Here is a 19,197-nt window from a genome sequence, read left to right as displayed (position 1 = left end):
TATTACAAGTGGGGACTATGTCATTGTAAATGACTTGTTGATTTAATGGTTGTATCACAGTATTCGATATATCTAATTCTGTATTTTTCCATTTTATATTCTGAATAATTACATTAAACATATTTCACTGTCTCCAGTACATTTCATTTAAGTATTTTCACTTCATGCACTTTATCCCTTTCACACATGTTCAAATATCTGACCAGAGAACAAACACTAAATAGTCCAGGATGGGAGCTACAGTGTCATTGACGCTATTTTTGGTATATAGGGATAACTTAGCAATACAATTTTTTTGACAAAATGTCATGTGACCTCGGTGACCTTTGACCTCAAATATACATATTTGTCCATAACTCAGTAACCACAAGTGCTACAGCCTTCATGTATGGTATGATGGGACACCTCATGACGCCACATATTGTACCTCATTAATTATGTCATATCTAATTTTGAGCGAGCCAATAGAGCGAGAGGTCTGATTTTGTGGTATACAGGGATAACTTAGCAATACAATTTTTTTGACAAAATTCATGTGACCTCGGTGACCTTTGACCTCAAATATACTTACTTGTCCATAACCAGTAACCACAAGTGCTACAGCCTTCATGTATGGAATGATGGGACACCTTATGACACCAGATTGTACAACATTAATATGCGCATATCTAATTTTGAGCGAGCCAATAGAGCTAGAGGTCTGATTTTTGTTATATAGGGATAACTTAGCAATACAATTTTTTTGACAAAATGTCATGTGACCTCGGTGACCTTTGACCTCAAATATACATATTGTCCATAACTCAGTAACCACAAGTGCTACAGCCTTCATGTATGGTATGATGGGACACCTTATGACGCCACATATTGTACCTCATAAATATTTGCATATCTAATTTTGAGCGAGCCAATAGAGCTAGAGGTCTGATTTTTGGTATATAGGGATAACTTAGCAATACAATTTTTTTGACAAAATGTCATGTGACCTCGATGACCTTTGACCTCAAATATACATATTTGTCCATAACTCAGTAACCACAAGTGCTACAGCCTTCATGTATGGAATGATGGGACACCTTATGACGCCACATATTGTACCTCATTAATTATGCGCATATCTAATTTTGAGCGAGCCAATAGAGCTAGAGGTCTGATTTTTGGTATATAGGGATAACTTAGCAATACAATTTTTTTGACAAAATGTCATGTGACCTCGGTGACCTTTGACCTCAAATATACATATTTGTCCATAACTCAGTAACCACAAGTGCTACAGCCTTCATGTATGGTATGATGGGACACCTTATGACGCCACATATTGTACCTCATTAATTATGCACATATCTAATTTTGAGCGAGCCAATAGAGCTAGAGGTCTGATTTTTGGTATATAGGGATAACTAAGCAATACAATTTTTTGACAAAATTTCATGTGACCTCGATGACCTTTGACCTCAAATATACATATTTGTCCATAACTCAGTAACCACAAGTGCTCGGCCTTCATGTATGGTATGATGGGACACCTTATGACGCCACATATTGTACCTCATTAATTATTTGCATATCTAATTTTGAGCGAGCCAATAGAGCTAGAGGTCTGATTTTTGGTATATAGGGATAACTTAGCAATACAATTTTTTTGACAAAATATCACGTGACCTTTGACCTCAAATATACATATTTGTCCATAACTCAGTAACCACAAGTGCTACACCCTTCATATTTGGTATGATTGGCCACCTTATGACACCACATACTGTACCTCAATAATTATGCACATATCTCATTCTGAGCAAGCCAATTGAGCTGGATGTCTGATTTTTGTTATATAGGGATAACTATAGGAGAGAAATTTTTTGACCAAATGTCATGTGACCTCGATGACCTTTTACCAAAATATATGTTTATGTCAATAAATAAGTAACCACAAGTGCTATGTCCTTTGTATTTAGTAGGATGGGAGACCTTATGACAACACACGCTTTACCTCATTAATTATGTACACATCTAATTCTGGGCAAGCGAATAGAGCTAGAGATCATATTTTTTTGCATTAATTGGCAATATAATTTTTTTTTTCAAAATGTCATGTGACCTCGATGACCTTTGACCTTGATTATACATATATATATATGCATATCTCAGTAACCACAAGTTCTATACCCTCCAATTTTGATAGGATATTAGACCTTAAGATGTCACATCTTGTACCTCATTTATAATGCGCATATGTATTTCTTGGCTGGCCAATACTGCTAGAGGTCTGATCTTTTTTCCCGATTTAGAACCATAACTTAGACATGCCTCATGTGTTTCAAATTGGGAACAACGACATAGACCTATGTGCCCATAGATCTCAACATATACACTCCAGTGATACTTCTTAATGACCACATTTTCCTGCCCCATCAAGACTAATACTCCTATTACAAGTGGGGACTATGTCATTGTAAATGACTTGTTGAGTTAATGGTTGTATCACAGTATTCGATATATATATATATAGATATACAGGGATAGAAATACTTTTTTATTTCTTGTGGCAAAAGTTTGCCACCGGATATAAAATCAGGTGGCAATTATGAAAAATCTGGTGGCAGTTTAACACATCATGTGATCGGAATAATACAACATTTTGTCATTGCCACATACTCATTCTAATTTATAAATTCTTGAAAATATGGTGAGTACACGTCACAAAAAGTCAACCCATACTGCAGGCCTCGAAAAAAAATTTTCAAACTTACTAACCGTGGGACACGTGAATTTCATTTTTACTTGCCCGAGAGGAAAAATTACTTGCCCTAAATTTCTAATAACTGTACCAGTAATTTGTAACAGAGGGCAAGAGTTTTGCCATATGAAGTGAATTCAAAGAGGTAAAAAACAGATTCAAACATGAACTACATCTTGTTAAAATGAAGGACTATTACCAAATCTGAAATGTTGCAGAAGAAATGTGAGAATACTTTAGTCTTTTCTGTAGATTTGGCCATCTCAAAAACATCTTTGAATTTGGAATTTTTCCGCAACCTAATCCAAATTAAAATCTTTGCATAAGAGTAATAAGATTGTGTGATTTACAATGTGCATGGCTGGCTGCTGCTCTTTATTATCACGCTGAGATCACAAACAACTGCTCTGCTAGTATTTGTCAGCCAATATTGCATACGCACATGTACATCTGCAACGCTTTTACCTGCTTACACGTTTACTCACTGAGCACAGCCGTCTTTCAAAGTTTTATTTTGATAAATGTATTCATCAAGAGAGCAGATTCAAGTTTAGTTTCGTTACTCTTCAGTGCAGATTTGTTTTCTGTAAGTGAGAGCCCATCCCTAACAACAAGGTCACGTAATTTGAAACTGTCTGCATCTCACGCACTACATAAGGGACCGTTCAGTTTTTACGGCCTGGGGGGGGGGGGCGGCAAAATTTTGTCGCCGGTGTTCAAAAAAATATAGACCCCCCTTGCATTTTTCGCGAAAAAATGATGACCCCCCCTTGTCAGACGAAAAATTGATGACACCCCCCCCCCCCCCCGCTGAAAAATAACCAAAACCCATATGTCAAATTTACCCGCAGGGTTTGGATTTGAACTCCGGTACGCGGCGCACTTGATTCGTGTAGCAGAGATGCCAGTGCACAAACTTCTCAGCCACATCCATGCAAACGTCTGTTAATTAGGACGACTGTAAGGCAATTTTGAACTTCATTTCCAAAGACAACTTATGTCCATGGACATTGTATAAAGTAAACTTTATTGGAGTGGTTCGCCAAAGGCAGCCCTCCGGTTAAGAGGGTCATGGGCCATTACGTAAATTCAACTTTATTCTAGTGGGCAACCAAAGGTGGCCCGCTGGTAAAAAGAGGGTCGATCATGGCCATTGCATGAAGTAAACCTAATTGGAGTGGGCTGCCAAAAGCGTCTGCCCATTAAGAGGGTCATGGGTAATACATTAAAGTATATTTATTGTAGTGGGCCGCCAAAGGCGGCCCGCCGGTAAAGAGGGTCGATCATGGCCATGGCATAAAAGTGAACTTTATTGTAGATATTGTTTTTGAAAATGTGGTGACCCCCCCTTTCCTACCAGTGACAAAGTGATGACCCCCCCCTTCGCGGATTCCAAAATTATGATGACCCCCCCCCTGGATTTTGCCGGGGCCCCCCCCCGGCCGTAAAAACTGAACGGTCCCTAAGCTTACATGTAGCTGCAATATGTGGCCTTCTTGGTCGACTGAGCCCGTTTCGACTACGATGTAAACTTGTACTTTTTCAACAGGGTGTTGATTTACGTTGAACAGTAAGCATTGCCGAGATCCATGGCTTCGAATAAGTTTACATCCATTTACCAAGCACATGATGCAATCACACTATCGCGTGAAGCTGATCGACTGTCATACGACAGTGACTCCTGCACTTGCACAAAGAGAATGGCGACCACTGTAAAGAGCATACCACTTTACGGCACACATACAAAACAGTGAGTTCACTCCGTGTCGTCGGAGAGAACATGTCGCAAAACTCTATTTTACGACTTTTTGTGTTTTACAACAGCAAGAATGATTATTTTGCGATGTCAGGCGGATTTTCAAGGGTTTTCAGAAAAAACTTCTGAGAGTTGAAAGACTTACAATGATTGTAGGCATGTACAGACCTAATGAAATACGTTTTCAAGCTTAAATTGTCCAGAGCTAAGTTAATTCAACCGCTGGTGCACTTGCCCGTCGGACGGGAAGCATATTGATTTTACTTGCCCGAATGCAAAATTCACTAGCCACGGGCGTCGGGCGATAGGAATTTTTGAGCCCTGTACTGGCTAATGAATTGCAAGTATTTATCATTATTTAATTCATGCAGGCTGCAGTTTGGCTTTTCTTTAAAATGTCACAACATGCTTTTATCGTGTGCGGTATGACTGCATATGCGGCTATCACAGAGGGCACCAACATGCTAAGTGTACAAAAGCTGCTGTCATCGATATGGATATTACCCACAACCCACAAAAGGATACCATTCGTCATTGAATACAACCCTACCCTTCCACACATACCATCAATTATCCGTAAACACTGGAACATACTTCAGTCAAACCAGGCCACCAGCAAAGTCTTCAAGGAAACACCTGTCATAGCATACCGTCAATCAGCCAACCTCAAGAAACTGTTAGTCCAAGCTAAAGTCAACCAGACCAAAGACCCCGCTCAGAATAATACCGGACAATGCAAACCGTGCAATAAATGCAACCAGTGCAAATTCATGAAATCTTCAGACAATGGCCGCATTCACAACCACCTCACTGACAAATCAATCTCCATCACTGGCAACATGAATTGTTCAACTCGCAATCTCATTTATGTCATAACTTGCAAAAAATGTCATCTTCTTTACATCGGGGAAACCAAACGCGAACTTCGTAAACGCATCTACGAACATCTATATAGTATAAGAACACAACAAAAATACCCCTATAGCGGAACATTTTAACAGTCCTGGTCATAGCATTAGTCACTTTCTTTTCACTGCACTCTGCAAAATATTTTCGAAAAAAAGACAGTATCAGAAAACAAATGGAACTCAAAATAATTGAAGAACTCGACACCTTATGTCCCAACGCATTAACAGAAAAGATTGGTAGAATATACACCAGATTTGCACGCCATCTTATCTCTGTTCACTTACCTATGGAGCCACCTTCTCATGTATCATTTTCTCCACTCTAGGGAGTACTTTGTTAGGCTTGTCATTCGCCTTTTCTCACCATCATAGTGCGATCGGCTTTTACAGCTCTCCAGTATTGTAAGTTTTTTCTTCGTTCATACTGCTTTCAAGACACCAGTTTGCTGTCTATTTCTCGTTTTGCCTTCACTTTTTATTACATGTTTGAATCCCGCTTTTGATTTTACATATCTTTTACACTTGTTTTATTGATTTTACATTTCCTATGATACGCGCAAAGCCCAGCTTTACTTTTACATCTCTTGTACGCAATATCTCTCTTTTCATTTTACTGTTTTGTATCGTTGTTGGTTTTTTATTTTTAATCCTTTTTATCCGCTCATGTTATTATTTTAGACCCTGAAGAAGACCTCCTGTGTGTGGTCGAAACGTTGGTTTTTTAATAAAGGCTTAACCGTAGACTACCGGACTTGTCTCCTTTACCAAACTCATGGATATTAGCCAATCACAAGTTTGGATTCACGCTATGTTTTCATTCATGCCAAAATGTCGCAATTAGTTTGTTTTTGTTTTTTTTGCTAATGAGTTTTTCCGCTGTCAGACAACGCGTGTTCCTTCAGTGTTCCTTCATTCAAGCCGTATGATCGATGACATGATGACCCAAAATTTAGTGGCAGAAAAATACCACCAGAAAAAAAATTTGGTGGCAGATTGACAGTTTTTGGTGGCAAATGCCACCATTGCCACCGATTATTTCGAACACTGATATATATATATATATATATATATATATATATATATATATATATATATATATATATATATATATATATATATATATATATATATATATATTTATATATATATATTTTGTTTGTTGTTTGTTTGTTTGTTTGTTTGTTTATATATTGTACAATTTATTACGTGGCAAAGGTGGATCTCTTCTGGTGCAAACTTGAAGTGAAAGAGTTAAAGTAACCTTACTCTTTACAAATACAATTATAGGTGCACCTTAAATTACCAGAAAAATAGAGCAATAAAAACATATTGAGTGCCGGTAGTGTTACACTGAATTTTGTCTGAGGTACAGGCTGTGTTGAAGTGCTAGAAAATTTAAAGTTGCCTCATTAAAGGGCATTAGTGATTAGATTTCTACACATCTGTCATTCACCGTGTCTTGAATTTCTGACATTTGTGATATGATGACCAATTTTACAGGATACATTACTCTGCTATTAGCAGGAAAGATATTTCCTGAAGGGGTTATGCAGCCATGTCCCCTCGAATCCGGATAAGATACACTTTATAAAACTTGTATGCAACAAATTTTACTTGTCAAATTTCCATCCAACCCACCACAACAGACAAATGGTTTGTCCCAACTTGAAAGGTATATGTAAAAACCTGATGTAAATTTTAGACAATAAAATCTACCTATCTGATGATTGCGAGAATGCATGAAACCTGAGTAATTGGTACCAAACATACGTGTACTTGATTGTGTCCCTACCGAAATTTTAGGCCTCCCGCAAACTATTACTACAAATTTGCCGCAAGCTTTGCAGTAAATTTGCAGCAAACTATTTGCCGCAAATATGCGGGTGGTTCATTTTTCAGATGCAAATTAGGTTTCTTGTGAACTTGCTGCAAATATGCAGCAAACTCCCTGCCGCAACGTTGCTGCAAACTCTTTGCAGCAAATTTGCGGCACAATCCTTGCAGCAAACTTGCGGCAAATTAATTTGAATGTTACTGAAAATTTGCCGCAAACTCCATATAGCAAATTATTTTATTTGCGCTGACCATTGTTTCTCGTGAAACTGGTATTTCAGAGTTTAGTTGGATAAAACACATCTTGTGCTGTCCACAGTCCGCCAATATATAAATATTATTTATCCAACTAAACTCTGAAATACCAGTTTCACGAGAAACAATGGTCAGCGCAAATAAAGTTATTATAAACAAAAAGATGACAGAGAAAAAAAGGTTAAATTCAATTGTGGTACAATTTATTTTATATGCCATGTTCATTTCATGCCACATAAGTGTCATGATCATGTCAAGATTTTTTTTGACTTGAGAAGTTTCATGTAACATTTACATTACTGTCAAAGGCTGCGATTTGGCTTTCTGTTCTCTGAATTTCTTGTCCCCTTTAGTGTACCAGCAATGGATTCTGAAAAATATAAATCGTTCAGGGAAGAGTGTAAGTCTTTACCGTTTGACCAAACATTGTAAATTTCATGAAAGAAATCGATAATTATTTGAAAATGAGACAAAATCAAGTTGAAAAATTGAAGCAGAAAAGGCATAAAATTCATGATTGAAATTAAATTAATAATGATTAAAATGTCCGACAGCGGACAACTCGCCGTATGTTGTTTACATACACGATGGTGACAATCTGCAAAAATCTCAGCACTTACTGTTAGTAAGTGACTGTTGTGAAACGAAAGTGAATTCAGTATGAATCAGTACTCAACGAAAATTTATCTTTAGGTAAAGATTGCAATACAACGATTACAGAACATAATTATAGCGATCGATGTACAGACGAAGGGTACATTGACTTACATTTCTGAACGGCTCGCAGACGCTGGATGATTCCCGGTCCGGTTGCAGGTCTCACCGTACTGTGTGTAAATACCGTACTCAGAAATATAGTCGGCATCTTTACTGCCGCTCGCGTTCACAAATTTAGAACTCCGCCTGTCCCTGGTACTGTATACACGTTTTTGCAACTATGTGATATCATTTGGCTGGCGATTCCATAGAAAGATCACGAAATTGTCCACTAGAAAACTCCTTGCTCACAAATACGCAGCCGACACTGGCGATGGTACTAAAATCTAACTTCGCGCCGATCAAGCCTCATGACGATAACGGAAATCCGATCTTATAATCATTACGCGATTGATAATGTACCCTTTACCGAAAATTTTAGGCCTCCCGCAAACTGTTAATGCAAATTTGCCGCAAGCTTTGCAGTAAATTTGCAGCAAACTATTTGCCGCAAATATGCGGGTGGTTCATTTTTCAGATGCAAATTAGGTTTCTTGTGAACTTGCTGCAAATATGCAGCAAACTCCCTGCCGCAACGTTGCTGCAAACTCTTTGCAGCAAACTTGCGGCAAATTAATTTGAATGTTACTGAAAATTTGCCGCAAACTCCATACAGCAAATTATTTTATTTGCGCTGACCATTGTTTCTCGTGAAACTGGTATTTCAGAGTTTAGTTGGATAAAACACATCTTGTGCTGTCCACAGTCCGCCAATATATAAATATTATTTATCCAACTAAACTCTGAAATACCAGTTTCACGAGAAACAATGGTCAGCGCAAATAAAGTTATTATAAACAAAAAGATGACAGAGAAAAAAAGGTTAAATTCAATTGTGGTACAATTTATTTTATATGCCATGTTCATTTCATGCCACATAAGTGTCATGATCATGTCAAGATTTTCTTTTGACTTCAGAAGTTTCATGTAACATTTACATTACTGTCAAAGGCTGAGATTTGGCTTTCTGTTCTCTGAATTTCTTGTCCCCTTTAGTGTACCAGCAATGGATTCTGAAAATATAAATCGTTCCGGGAAGAGTGTAAGTCTTTACCGTTTGACCAAACATTGTAAATTTCATGAAAGAAATCGATAATTATTTGAAATGAGACAAAATCAAGTTGAAAAATTGAAGCAGAAAATGCATAAATATTCATGATCGAAATTAAATTAATAATGATTAAAATGTCCGACAGCGGACAACTCGCCGTATGTTGTTTACATACACGATGGTGACAATCTGCAAAAATCTCAGCACTTACTGTTAGTAAGTGACTGTTGTGAAACGAAAGTGAATTCAGTATGAATCAGTACTCAACGAAAATTTATCTTTAGGTAAAGATTGCAATACAACGATTACAGAACATAATTATAGCGATCGATGTACATGCGAACGGTACATTGACTTACATTTCTGAACGGCTCGCAGACGCTGGACGATTCCCGGTCCGGTTGCAGGTCTCACCGTGCTGTGTGTAAATACCGTACTCAGAAAATATAGTCGGCATCTTTACTGCCGCTCGCGTTCACAAATTTAGAACTCCGCCTGTCCCTGGTACTGTATACACGTTTTTGCAACTATGTGATATCATTTGGCTGGCGATTCCATAGAAAGATCACGAAATTGTCCACTAGAAAACTCCCTGCTCACAAGTACGCAGCCGACACTGGCCGATGGTACTAAAATCTAACTTCGCGCCGATCAAGCCTCATGACGATAACGGAAGTGCGATCTATAAATCATTACGCGATTGATAATGTAGTCCCGTTTTTAAATGCTGGAATTGACTCTACATCTGCACCAATCCGTTATATTTCATACTTAATATAGCATTTAATTTATTAGTTTAATGAAAATGGTTATTTTTATCATAGAAAGACTAAAAAGAGAGTAAAAATTCTTTCAGCACGAAGAATCAATATCAATGCGCGAACTGACCTTGATGAACCGTGACCGGAGAGTGTAAACATGTCGGCTGCTCGCAGCTGATACACAGGACGTGTTGGACGTTGGTGAAGCGGCGCTTGAATTTTCGTACAGCGACTCGGGATGGAGTGTAATCCTAAACCTCAAATTTGTGCTCGGCAATATAACTCTAACGCTGAAAACATGGACAAAAGCCTTTTACCTCGACCCATGTTATCAGAAGGCGAGATTTTGTCAGCGGCATCGATGGGACAGACTGTAAGCTGCAGTGCATTGTACGTACCGTATACATGTACTACATTGATGGGATGAATAGCTTGGAGCACAGCCACTACTCTGCTTGGAGGTAGTAGCGGAAACATTACTGTACAGATTTGCAGTAACAAAAGTCTACGACGTGTCCTTACAGACCATCATCAAACGCACATTTGGTTCGAAACTGTTTGCATTTTGGTATCATTCGCAGAAAATACAGGGTGTAACTTGCAAGACAGACAAGTCCCTGTTTCAAAAATTTGTTTCCCTAAAAATTCAGTTTTCGATCCAACCATACTTTACCCAACCAGATTGTCAAAGGGCACTTTTATTACATCATGTAACTACAGTATATACTATAGATGCACTCTATATCCATGCAATGCTTTCACCAGCATAACTAAAAGCTGTTCATTATCTAGCATTACCAGTTATTATAATTTAAAAAGTGGATTGTCTGTTATGAAATAAAGGAACATAAAATATAAATGAAAGATCAATTTTATGTTGCTTACACATGACTGGTCACGAAGTGCAACAGTACTCAGTGTGTAGTGTGTACTCCCTGGTAATGAAATCGTGGGAAATATGTCAATCATGTGTTGCTGCATATTTGCAGCAATAATCTGGTTTGCCGCAAATTTGCAGGCACCTTAGTCGTTTACCGCAAATTTGCTGCAAACTGACTTAAGGGTTTGCAGGAGGGTCACATCTACCTGCAAACTTCTGCAACTCCTTCCTGCAAGCTATATGCTTGCTGCATATTTGCAGCAAACTTACGGCAAATTTGCAGTAGAAATAATTTTCGGTAAGGGTAGTCCTGTTTTTAAATGCTGGAATTGACTCTACATCTGCACCAATCCGTTATATTTCATACTTAATATAGCATTTAATTTATTAGTTTAATGAAAATGGTTATTTTATCATAGAAAGACTAAAAAGAGAGTAAAAATTCTTTCAGCACGAAGAATCAATATCAATACGCGCGAACTGACCTTGATGAACCGTGACAGGAGAGTGTAAACATGTCGGCTGCTCGCAGCTGATACACAGGACGTGTTGGACGTTGGTGAAGCGGCGCTTTGAATTTTCGTACAGCGATTCGGGATGGAGTGTAATCCTCAAATTTGTGCTCGGCAATATAACTCTAACGCTGAAAACATGGACAAAAGCCTTTTACCTCGACCCATGTTATCAGAAGGCGAGATTTTGTCAGCGGCATCGATGGGACAGACTGTAAGCTGCAGTGCATTGTACGTACCGTATATATGTACTATGATGGGATGAATAGCTTGGAGCACAGCCACTACTCTGCTTGGAGGTAGTAGCGGAAACATTACTTTACAGATTTGCAGTAACAAAAGTCTACGACGTGTCCTAGCTTACAGACCATCATCAAACGCACATTTCGTTCGAAACTATTTGCATTTTGGTATCATTCGCAGAAAATACAGGGTGTAACTTGCAAGACAGACAAGTCCCTGTTTCAAAAATTTGTTTCCCTAAAAATTCAGTTTTCGATCCAACCATAATTTACCCAACCGGATTGTCAAAGGGCACTTTTATTACATCATGTCACTACAGTATATACTATAGATGCACTCTATATCCATGCAATGCTTTCACCAGCATAACTGAAGCTGTTCATTATCTAGCATTACCAGTTATTATAATTTAAAAAGTGGATTGTCTGTTATGAAATAAATGAACATAAAATATAAATGAAAGATCAATTTTATGTTGCTTACACATGACTGGTCACGAAGTGCAACAGTACTCAGTGTGTAGTGTGTACTCCCTGGTAATGAAATAGTGGGAAATATGTCAATCATGTGTTGCTGCATATTTGCAGCAATAATCTGGTTTGCCGCAAATTTGCAGCAACTTAGTCGTTTACCGCAAATTTGCTGCAAACTGACTTAAGGGTTTGCAGGAGGGTCACATCTACTGCAAACTTCTGCAACTCCTTCCTGCAAGCTATATGCTTGCTGCATATTTGCAGCAAACTTACGGCAAATTTGCAGTAGAAATAATTTTCGGTAAGGGTCATTCAGATTGACTACTTTGTGTCGCTGTAGCACTGGTGCTTGGCCCGGGCCGACGTAAAATAACCAATGTGGGCACGCTGCGTTGGCCTACGGTAGGCATAGTTTTGTCCCGGCAAGAAGTGGGATTCAGGGCTGACACAAAATTTGGACCGATGCAAATTCGTGTGTGTGGACAAGTTACTTCGGCCCTGGTCCCAGTTGACCAGGCCTCCGCCATGGATCGAAGTTGAACTAGCTACCCTATTCACACAAAACGAACGGCGTCTGAAACTAAAGTTTACACTTATCGAAAGTTTTCAATAAAGTCTTTATCACCCCATGTATGCAGAACTATATCTTCCCACCAACTTTTGCTCCACAAGCGAGACCATGTCATTTGATTCACACAGTGCACGGAAGAGACGCATTTGTTAACAACGAAGTAAAAAATGCTGTGCACTGATTATTTCTCCACCATTGTCGTACATATATCCTACGCTCATCCAATAAATAGTGAAGATCTCTCTGATGATTAAAATAGCCAGTGATGGTCATATTTGCCCTTCTTGTGCGTAAAAAAACAGGAAAATTATGAACACTAGAAACAGCATGCCATTATTCAAATCTGCCATTTTGAACTTTGACAGGTCAGAGGTCACAAAAGAGGGTAAATTTACATCGGCCCTAATTCTGGTACCGGCAAATGTGGATGATAAATGCGGACTCGGCCTAAATCTATTCCCAAAAGGACAATTATTTTACGTCGGCCAAAATTTCAGTTGTTGGATTGTAAATGTGTATGAAGTAATTGTGTTCTCATCTTTTTTGTAATATTGCTTTTCATTCCAGTGCCAAGCAAATTACCCTCTCTCTCTCTCTCTCTCTCTCTCTCTCTCTCTGTCTCTCTGTCTCTCTGCTCTCTCTCTCTCTCTCTCTCTATATATATATACACTGGTATATATAAACATTTCTACTTGAGTAAAGCAAAGCCTTTTGTTATCAAACCAATGTTTGTACAAAACAGCACAACAAGATACATAATGGCAGTAATTTAAATACAGAAAGAAGTTTGTGTTTTTATGTCAATGTTTGTGATTTTTGTTACCTGATTATTCCCTGTCTTTGAAGAAATCCGTTATAATAGTATTATTAAAAATACACCATTGCTTATTGCCCTATGCCATTATAAATATGAAGATTTTATATAATAAACAGGCAAGAAACTGTTGTGGTGAATATGAAGATAAATACTCATGCACCTTACTGTATTTCTCATTTCCAACAGGTAGCTTGTCTCTGAAACCAACAATTATATTCTTCATCAACATATTTGTCACAAATAGTTATTTTTTACTACAGTAGAGCTCTATAGGCTGCAAGGGCACTTATTATCTTTTAACTTATCCAAAGTCATTCAGTTCCTTCTCTCTCATCTTAGACTGACTGACTGACTGACTGTACTTGAAATGATTTCAGAGACTTCATGCAGAATAGTTCAATGACAAAAGTCATCATCACATTGTATAAACTAGTAAGCGTATTATCAAATTTGTCATTATATTAAACTGCAATGGATTGTTTTTGCTTTCATTTCAGCCTGACAGAGATGATCAAAGTGGTTTCAGCATACTTGTTGACAAACATCACCTGGGAAAAACCTTATCCAAAGAAATGGCTGAATTTCTCAAAGAAAGGTGAGCCTAACATTTGAATTTACCAGAAATGCTTTTTAGGAGACACTGTATCAAGTGAGATAATGCCAATTTTCAAATAGAGATGCAGCATTTCTGAAAATCGATTAACAAATGCTTCATCCACAAACACAAAAAAACTTACTCTATCATCAATATTTGAGGGATTAATTAAAGGACCATATTTCTTGATGTGGTACACCCATTATTCAATGTATACCTGTTGTTCTATGTGTGTACCTATCTACTTCTCACCTTACAAATCTAATACAGTTTTTGAATTGGTTGAAACAATTTACTGTATTATTTAATCTCATCATGAATGTACCTCTTTCATAGACTGACAAGTTTTTGTCTATTTGTGATGTGAACCACAGGGCTGCAATAGAAGATACTTATGCCAAAAATTTACAGAAATTATCATTAAGTCAGCTTGGAGCCAGAGAGGAAGGGTAAGTGGTGCTTTGACTGTCTCAGGACTTAGTTTGTAGTACAACCAATTTCTTGCTCTTTTCAGTGTATATTAAGATGCATGTGAGAATATGAAAACAAACAAGAACCATCCCATATCAGCACATAATCTTAATAATTTTGTGACATTTTCAGGTAGCTTTCATGAATTTCACAGCTGGTGTTTTGTCACTAGCAGTACTCTCTGGTAAATTTTATAAATTTACTGTGGGTTCCCCAGCCATGTTACGAGGGTTCCTCTTGGCACATCAATGCAATCATATAAATGGACAATAGGAATTGTACCAGGGCTCCAAACAGTTTACCCCGTACCAGGTTTCCAAACAATTTACCCCGTGCCAGGTTTCCAAAAAATTCATCCCATACCTTCCTTCTCAGATTATCAGGTACATGTCACATTATGTAATCTGGCTAGACTGAAGTGTACAGGGTCTGTGCTAGGCTGAATTGTCCCAATATTCTTTGTACCAGTATGTTCCACAATCCGTTTGGTTATCTCATAGCTTACAATACTGTGATGTCATAGCTTGCATACAATACTGTGATGTCATAGTGCACAATACTATGATGTCATAGTGTACAATACTGTGATGTCATAGCTTAAAATACTGTGATGTCATACTGTGATGTAATAGCTTAAAATACTGTGAAGTCATAGCTTATTATTGTGCAGTGTCGTAGCTAACAATAGTGTGATGTCATAGCTTACAGTACTGTGATGTCATAGTTTACAAAAGTGTGATGTCACAGGGTTTTCTCTCGATTGTGCAATTGTATAAATTGCGCATTTCGAGCCATTGTCTGAACTTGAAAAGTGCTGATAGTGCAGAAGTTGCGCTCAAAGCAAAGCAAAGACAGCCATTAAATATGAGGGTGACAACTGTAACCTCCACAAATGTAATAATCTGCACAAATGTAATATCAACCACAGTTGTAATAAAATCAACCACAAATGTAATAAAACAGTCAACCATTAATGTAACAACCCGCAACCACAAATGTAATAAACAAATTAACCATAAATGTAATAAAACACAACCATAAATGTAATAAACTTGAACTTGCATATGTGATCATTTGTTTATCAATGCCCTGAGTAAATAATAACTTTACTAAGACCAGTATAATGTTATTGCATACTTTCCTGAAACTACCGTTTCCTTTCCGAAACACAGAATAGAATACTTTGAGAATGCTATCAGAAAACGGCGAGGTACTGATCAAAGCATTAGATAATGGAAGTGGAACAGCAGTTCTGGACACTGATAATTACATAATAAGAAAGCATCAAAATAACTCGTCAACCAGTGATACCACACAAAGTTTATGACACATGACTCAGAAAAAATAACAGAAAAAATATACAACCTTATAACAGAAACTTACGACACAAAACATGTTGACAAGAACATGTATCCATATTTAAATCTAGTAAAAACAATACGAACACTACCTTGAACACAGTAGAACAAAATTATACATCCTGGCATCCCCAGTGAAGGAACAAACATCAAGTGGGACAACATAGGAGTACAGAAAATCTATCGATTATTCCATACAATTTATCCACTGAAGATGAATTTGAGGCGACTGATTAAGAAAGTACGGCAAATTTCGAAAAAACTGTGTTAAAGGATCGTAGTGTTATACCGGTACAGTCTCCTCCACTCTGGAGTGGAGACTGCACTGACCTTCAGCTGTGTCTTGCCATGTACACAAAATAGGGAAACGTTAAATACACTTTTGAATATACAAAACACACTAAACGCAAACAATTAAGATATGAATAATGTGTACAGTTGCTTTATGTATTACAAAGATAAATATTTAAGGGCTAATTCCTCAATTGCAACGACAAAATAGATTTATTACATTTATGGTTGACAAGTATTACATTTATGGGTGATTTTTTTATTATGGTTACCATTTATTACAATTGTAGTTGGTGTTTTTATTACATTTATGGTTGATTTTTGTTACATTTATGGGTGATATTACATTTATGGGTGCATTTTATTACAAGTATGATTGATATTACACTTATGGAGATTATTACATTCATGGAGGTTACAACAACTGTGAATCAACAGCGACTGCCCCCTAAAATGTCGTCTGCCCCCTATAAATTTTAATGAACAAGGTACAAAGTGCCCCTTGAATGAACAAACAGAGAAAACACTGATGTCATAGCTTACAATAGTGTGATGTCATAGCTAACAATAGTGTGATGTCATAGCTTACAATAGTGTGATGTCATAGCTGACAATAGTGTGATGTCATAGCTTACAAAACTGTGATTTCATAGCTTACAAAACTGTGATTTCATAGCTTACAATAGTGTGATGTTGGCTTTATTTCTCTTTTGCTGAATGTATAGAACTTTGTCTTTAGCATGGAAACGGATAAAGCATAGCCTATCAGAAGAAGCAGAAATACACCAGCAGTTTGCTGCCAAACTTCGAGAAGAATTGGAAAAGCCACTGATGGCCTACAAAGATTCTCTCAAAAAAGAAATCAAGAAAGTATGTACTATACTAAATTTTTGTTGAATTCATGAATTTATTTACACTAAATTATAAAATTCTGGTGCAAGTGGAAAGTGTTTGATATTTTGAAGTTTTTTAAATAAAATAATATTGTGATACATTATGGGCAAAATATACGTTGACTGACATATACCGGTACATGTATGTATAAATCAGATTTAGTATCATTGTAAACAAGCATTTCTATGCAGCTTTACTGAAACTTAGACACAAAACTGTCATATACAATGTGGAAACAGACCCATATAATAAAGGTAAGGCAGATAATTCTGTGCTTTAATTTATCAGAGCTCGATCTTTTTTATTACTCTGTTCTGAAAGTGAATTCAATAAACAAGCAGTTCCCTGAAACTAAAATACAAAATTGCATATATTTGGATGCAAGTTATTGATAAACCAATCACATATAATAGAGATCTTTCTTCATTGGGAACTTTTGCTAGCTCACTGATCTCTAGTACCAGTCTATTCCAAGGACAAGAGTTAATAAATTACAGTTTTCATCAGAACAAGGAAATCACTGAGATCAAAAGAGATCATATTATCTGGGACTGGATACGTTGTGCAGGGCTTTTTACAAAAAAGTAATTTGCTAGGGTAAAGTTACTACTGCAAATGTCTACATTGCATGTTTTATCAATTCATTTCATATTGGTAAAGGTACCCTTATATTATTGATAGTTTGGTATCGTTATTATGTATATTACAGAATCTTTTAACCACAGAGGCTACTAAATAGATTATCAGGCCAGTGTTTTGCAAACTGCAGTGTCCAAAAATAAACTCTGATTAGATTTAAAATAAACAACGTACAGTCTATCTGTCACCATATCTAAAAGCTGTCATGATTTAGCCACTGTTGTAGCTCTAGCTCATTTTGGGGCATCAAAGTCATCAGATATTGTGAAGTTAGTTGTCACATCCAAGAAATTAATATTTTACCAATCATAAATGATAAGTGACATCAGAGCCATGATAAAGACAGTGGCAGATTATGTCTAAACAATTACCTTCATTCATTGAGATCTACCTGCCTGTATGTTATGTGTACAAAGTAAGTATACACATATATTGTGACATTAGTTCTGTAAACATTGATATAGTTTTATCTGTATCATAGATTTTAATCAACAGTCAGTCTTTTGGTTCATATCTCTGCTACTCTTCATTATCTTCCTCATTCCAATTACAAATTTCTATCTAATGTTTCATACTTACCAGAAGCAGTATCATGGAGTTAAAATGTCATAATTCTCAAAATCAACTTCAAAAGATTAAATCATATAATTCATTTAGTTGAGCCTTCTCTGTCAAGTTCTGATTAGTTCAGACTGCACTGTATGACAAGTCACTAGTATAGTGTTCTGTCCAAAGACAATAAAAACACACATAATATGGCACATTGTCATATCAGTGAAAGAAGATACTTGGGCTTTCTGAACAAGAATGGATTACCAGTGTTGTGTAAAGATAGTACCGGTATATCCTGGAACAAATCTGACACCCAGACATGTTGAGTCAAGGAAGTGGTGTCTTCAAGCATTTCCTCATAAACAAAGCAACATTTAAACATTTCAGTCAAGTTGCTAATCTTGATTTGGACTTCAAATGTTTTTTAATGAACAGATTGTCAGGACAGAATAAGGACAAATTTTGATTTACTCTGTAAAAGTTCCTTGTGAGTTTTTCCTTGAAGACTTTAAGGTTAGGTTTTGCACACTGTAACCCTGAATATAATGTTTGCCATATGTTCATGGAATCAATCTCCTCTTACTCAACAGGATGTGCTATTAGTGTGTTATGAGATTCCTTCTAACACAAATCATCCAGGGTTCTCTTCAACTTTTACTACAAGGGAATTTGGAGTACTGGGCCATCTCAGTGTTTTTCAAGCAATATGTTTAGGGGAGAACCATTTGATTTGGGGGGGGGGGGGGGGGGGGGGGGTATGGAGGAAGTGGGTATGGGAGCAAATTTTTTTTTCCTGTCAGAGTGACTGCAATTTTTTTTTCTACTGTCAGACCTGCATCAATTT

General features: G+C 37.1%; 2 protein-coding genes and 2 long non-coding RNA genes across 6 annotated transcripts in view; 1 reads left to right on the top strand and 3 right to left on the bottom strand.

The window, feature by feature from the left end:
* LOC139150876 (growth arrest-specific protein 7-like) overlaps positions 1-19,197 on the top strand; it is a 100,895-nt gene that overhangs the window by 43,753 nt on the left and 37,945 nt on the right. Inside the window, exons 5-7 of the mRNA XM_070723309.1 lie at positions 14,051-14,148; positions 14,523-14,597; positions 16,994-17,138. Of these exons, the coding sequence (XP_070579410.1) occupies positions 14,051-14,148; positions 14,523-14,597; positions 16,994-17,138 (318 nt within the window). The remainder of the gene's footprint in view (positions 1-14,050; positions 14,149-14,522; positions 14,598-16,993; positions 17,139-19,197) is intronic.
* Positions 1-19,197, bottom strand: part of LOC139150877 (uncharacterized) — a 116,606-nt gene that overhangs the window by 65,326 nt on the left and 32,083 nt on the right. The window lies entirely within an intron of this gene.
* Positions 7,671-8,515, bottom strand: LOC139150883 (uncharacterized). Its single transcript, XR_011556294.1, has 2 exons — positions 8,258-8,515; positions 7,671-7,859 (listed from the first exon to the last, which is right to left on the bottom strand). It is a non-coding gene; the product is annotated as an uncharacterized lncRNA (long non-coding RNA).
* LOC139150882 (uncharacterized) lies at positions 9,069-10,813 on the bottom strand. Its single transcript, XR_011556293.1, has 2 exons — positions 9,656-10,813; positions 9,069-9,258 (listed from the first exon to the last, which is right to left on the bottom strand). It is a non-coding gene; the product is annotated as an uncharacterized lncRNA (long non-coding RNA).

This window comes from Ptychodera flava, chromosome 15 (genome assembly GCF_041260155.1).
Source record: "Ptychodera flava strain L36383 chromosome 15, AS_Pfla_20210202, whole genome shotgun sequence".
Taxonomy (NCBI): Eukaryota; Metazoa; Hemichordata; class Enteropneusta; family Ptychoderidae; genus Ptychodera; species Ptychodera flava.
The sequence above is the reverse complement of the archived record's forward strand: the minus strand, read 5'-3'. Positions and strand labels throughout refer to the sequence as shown.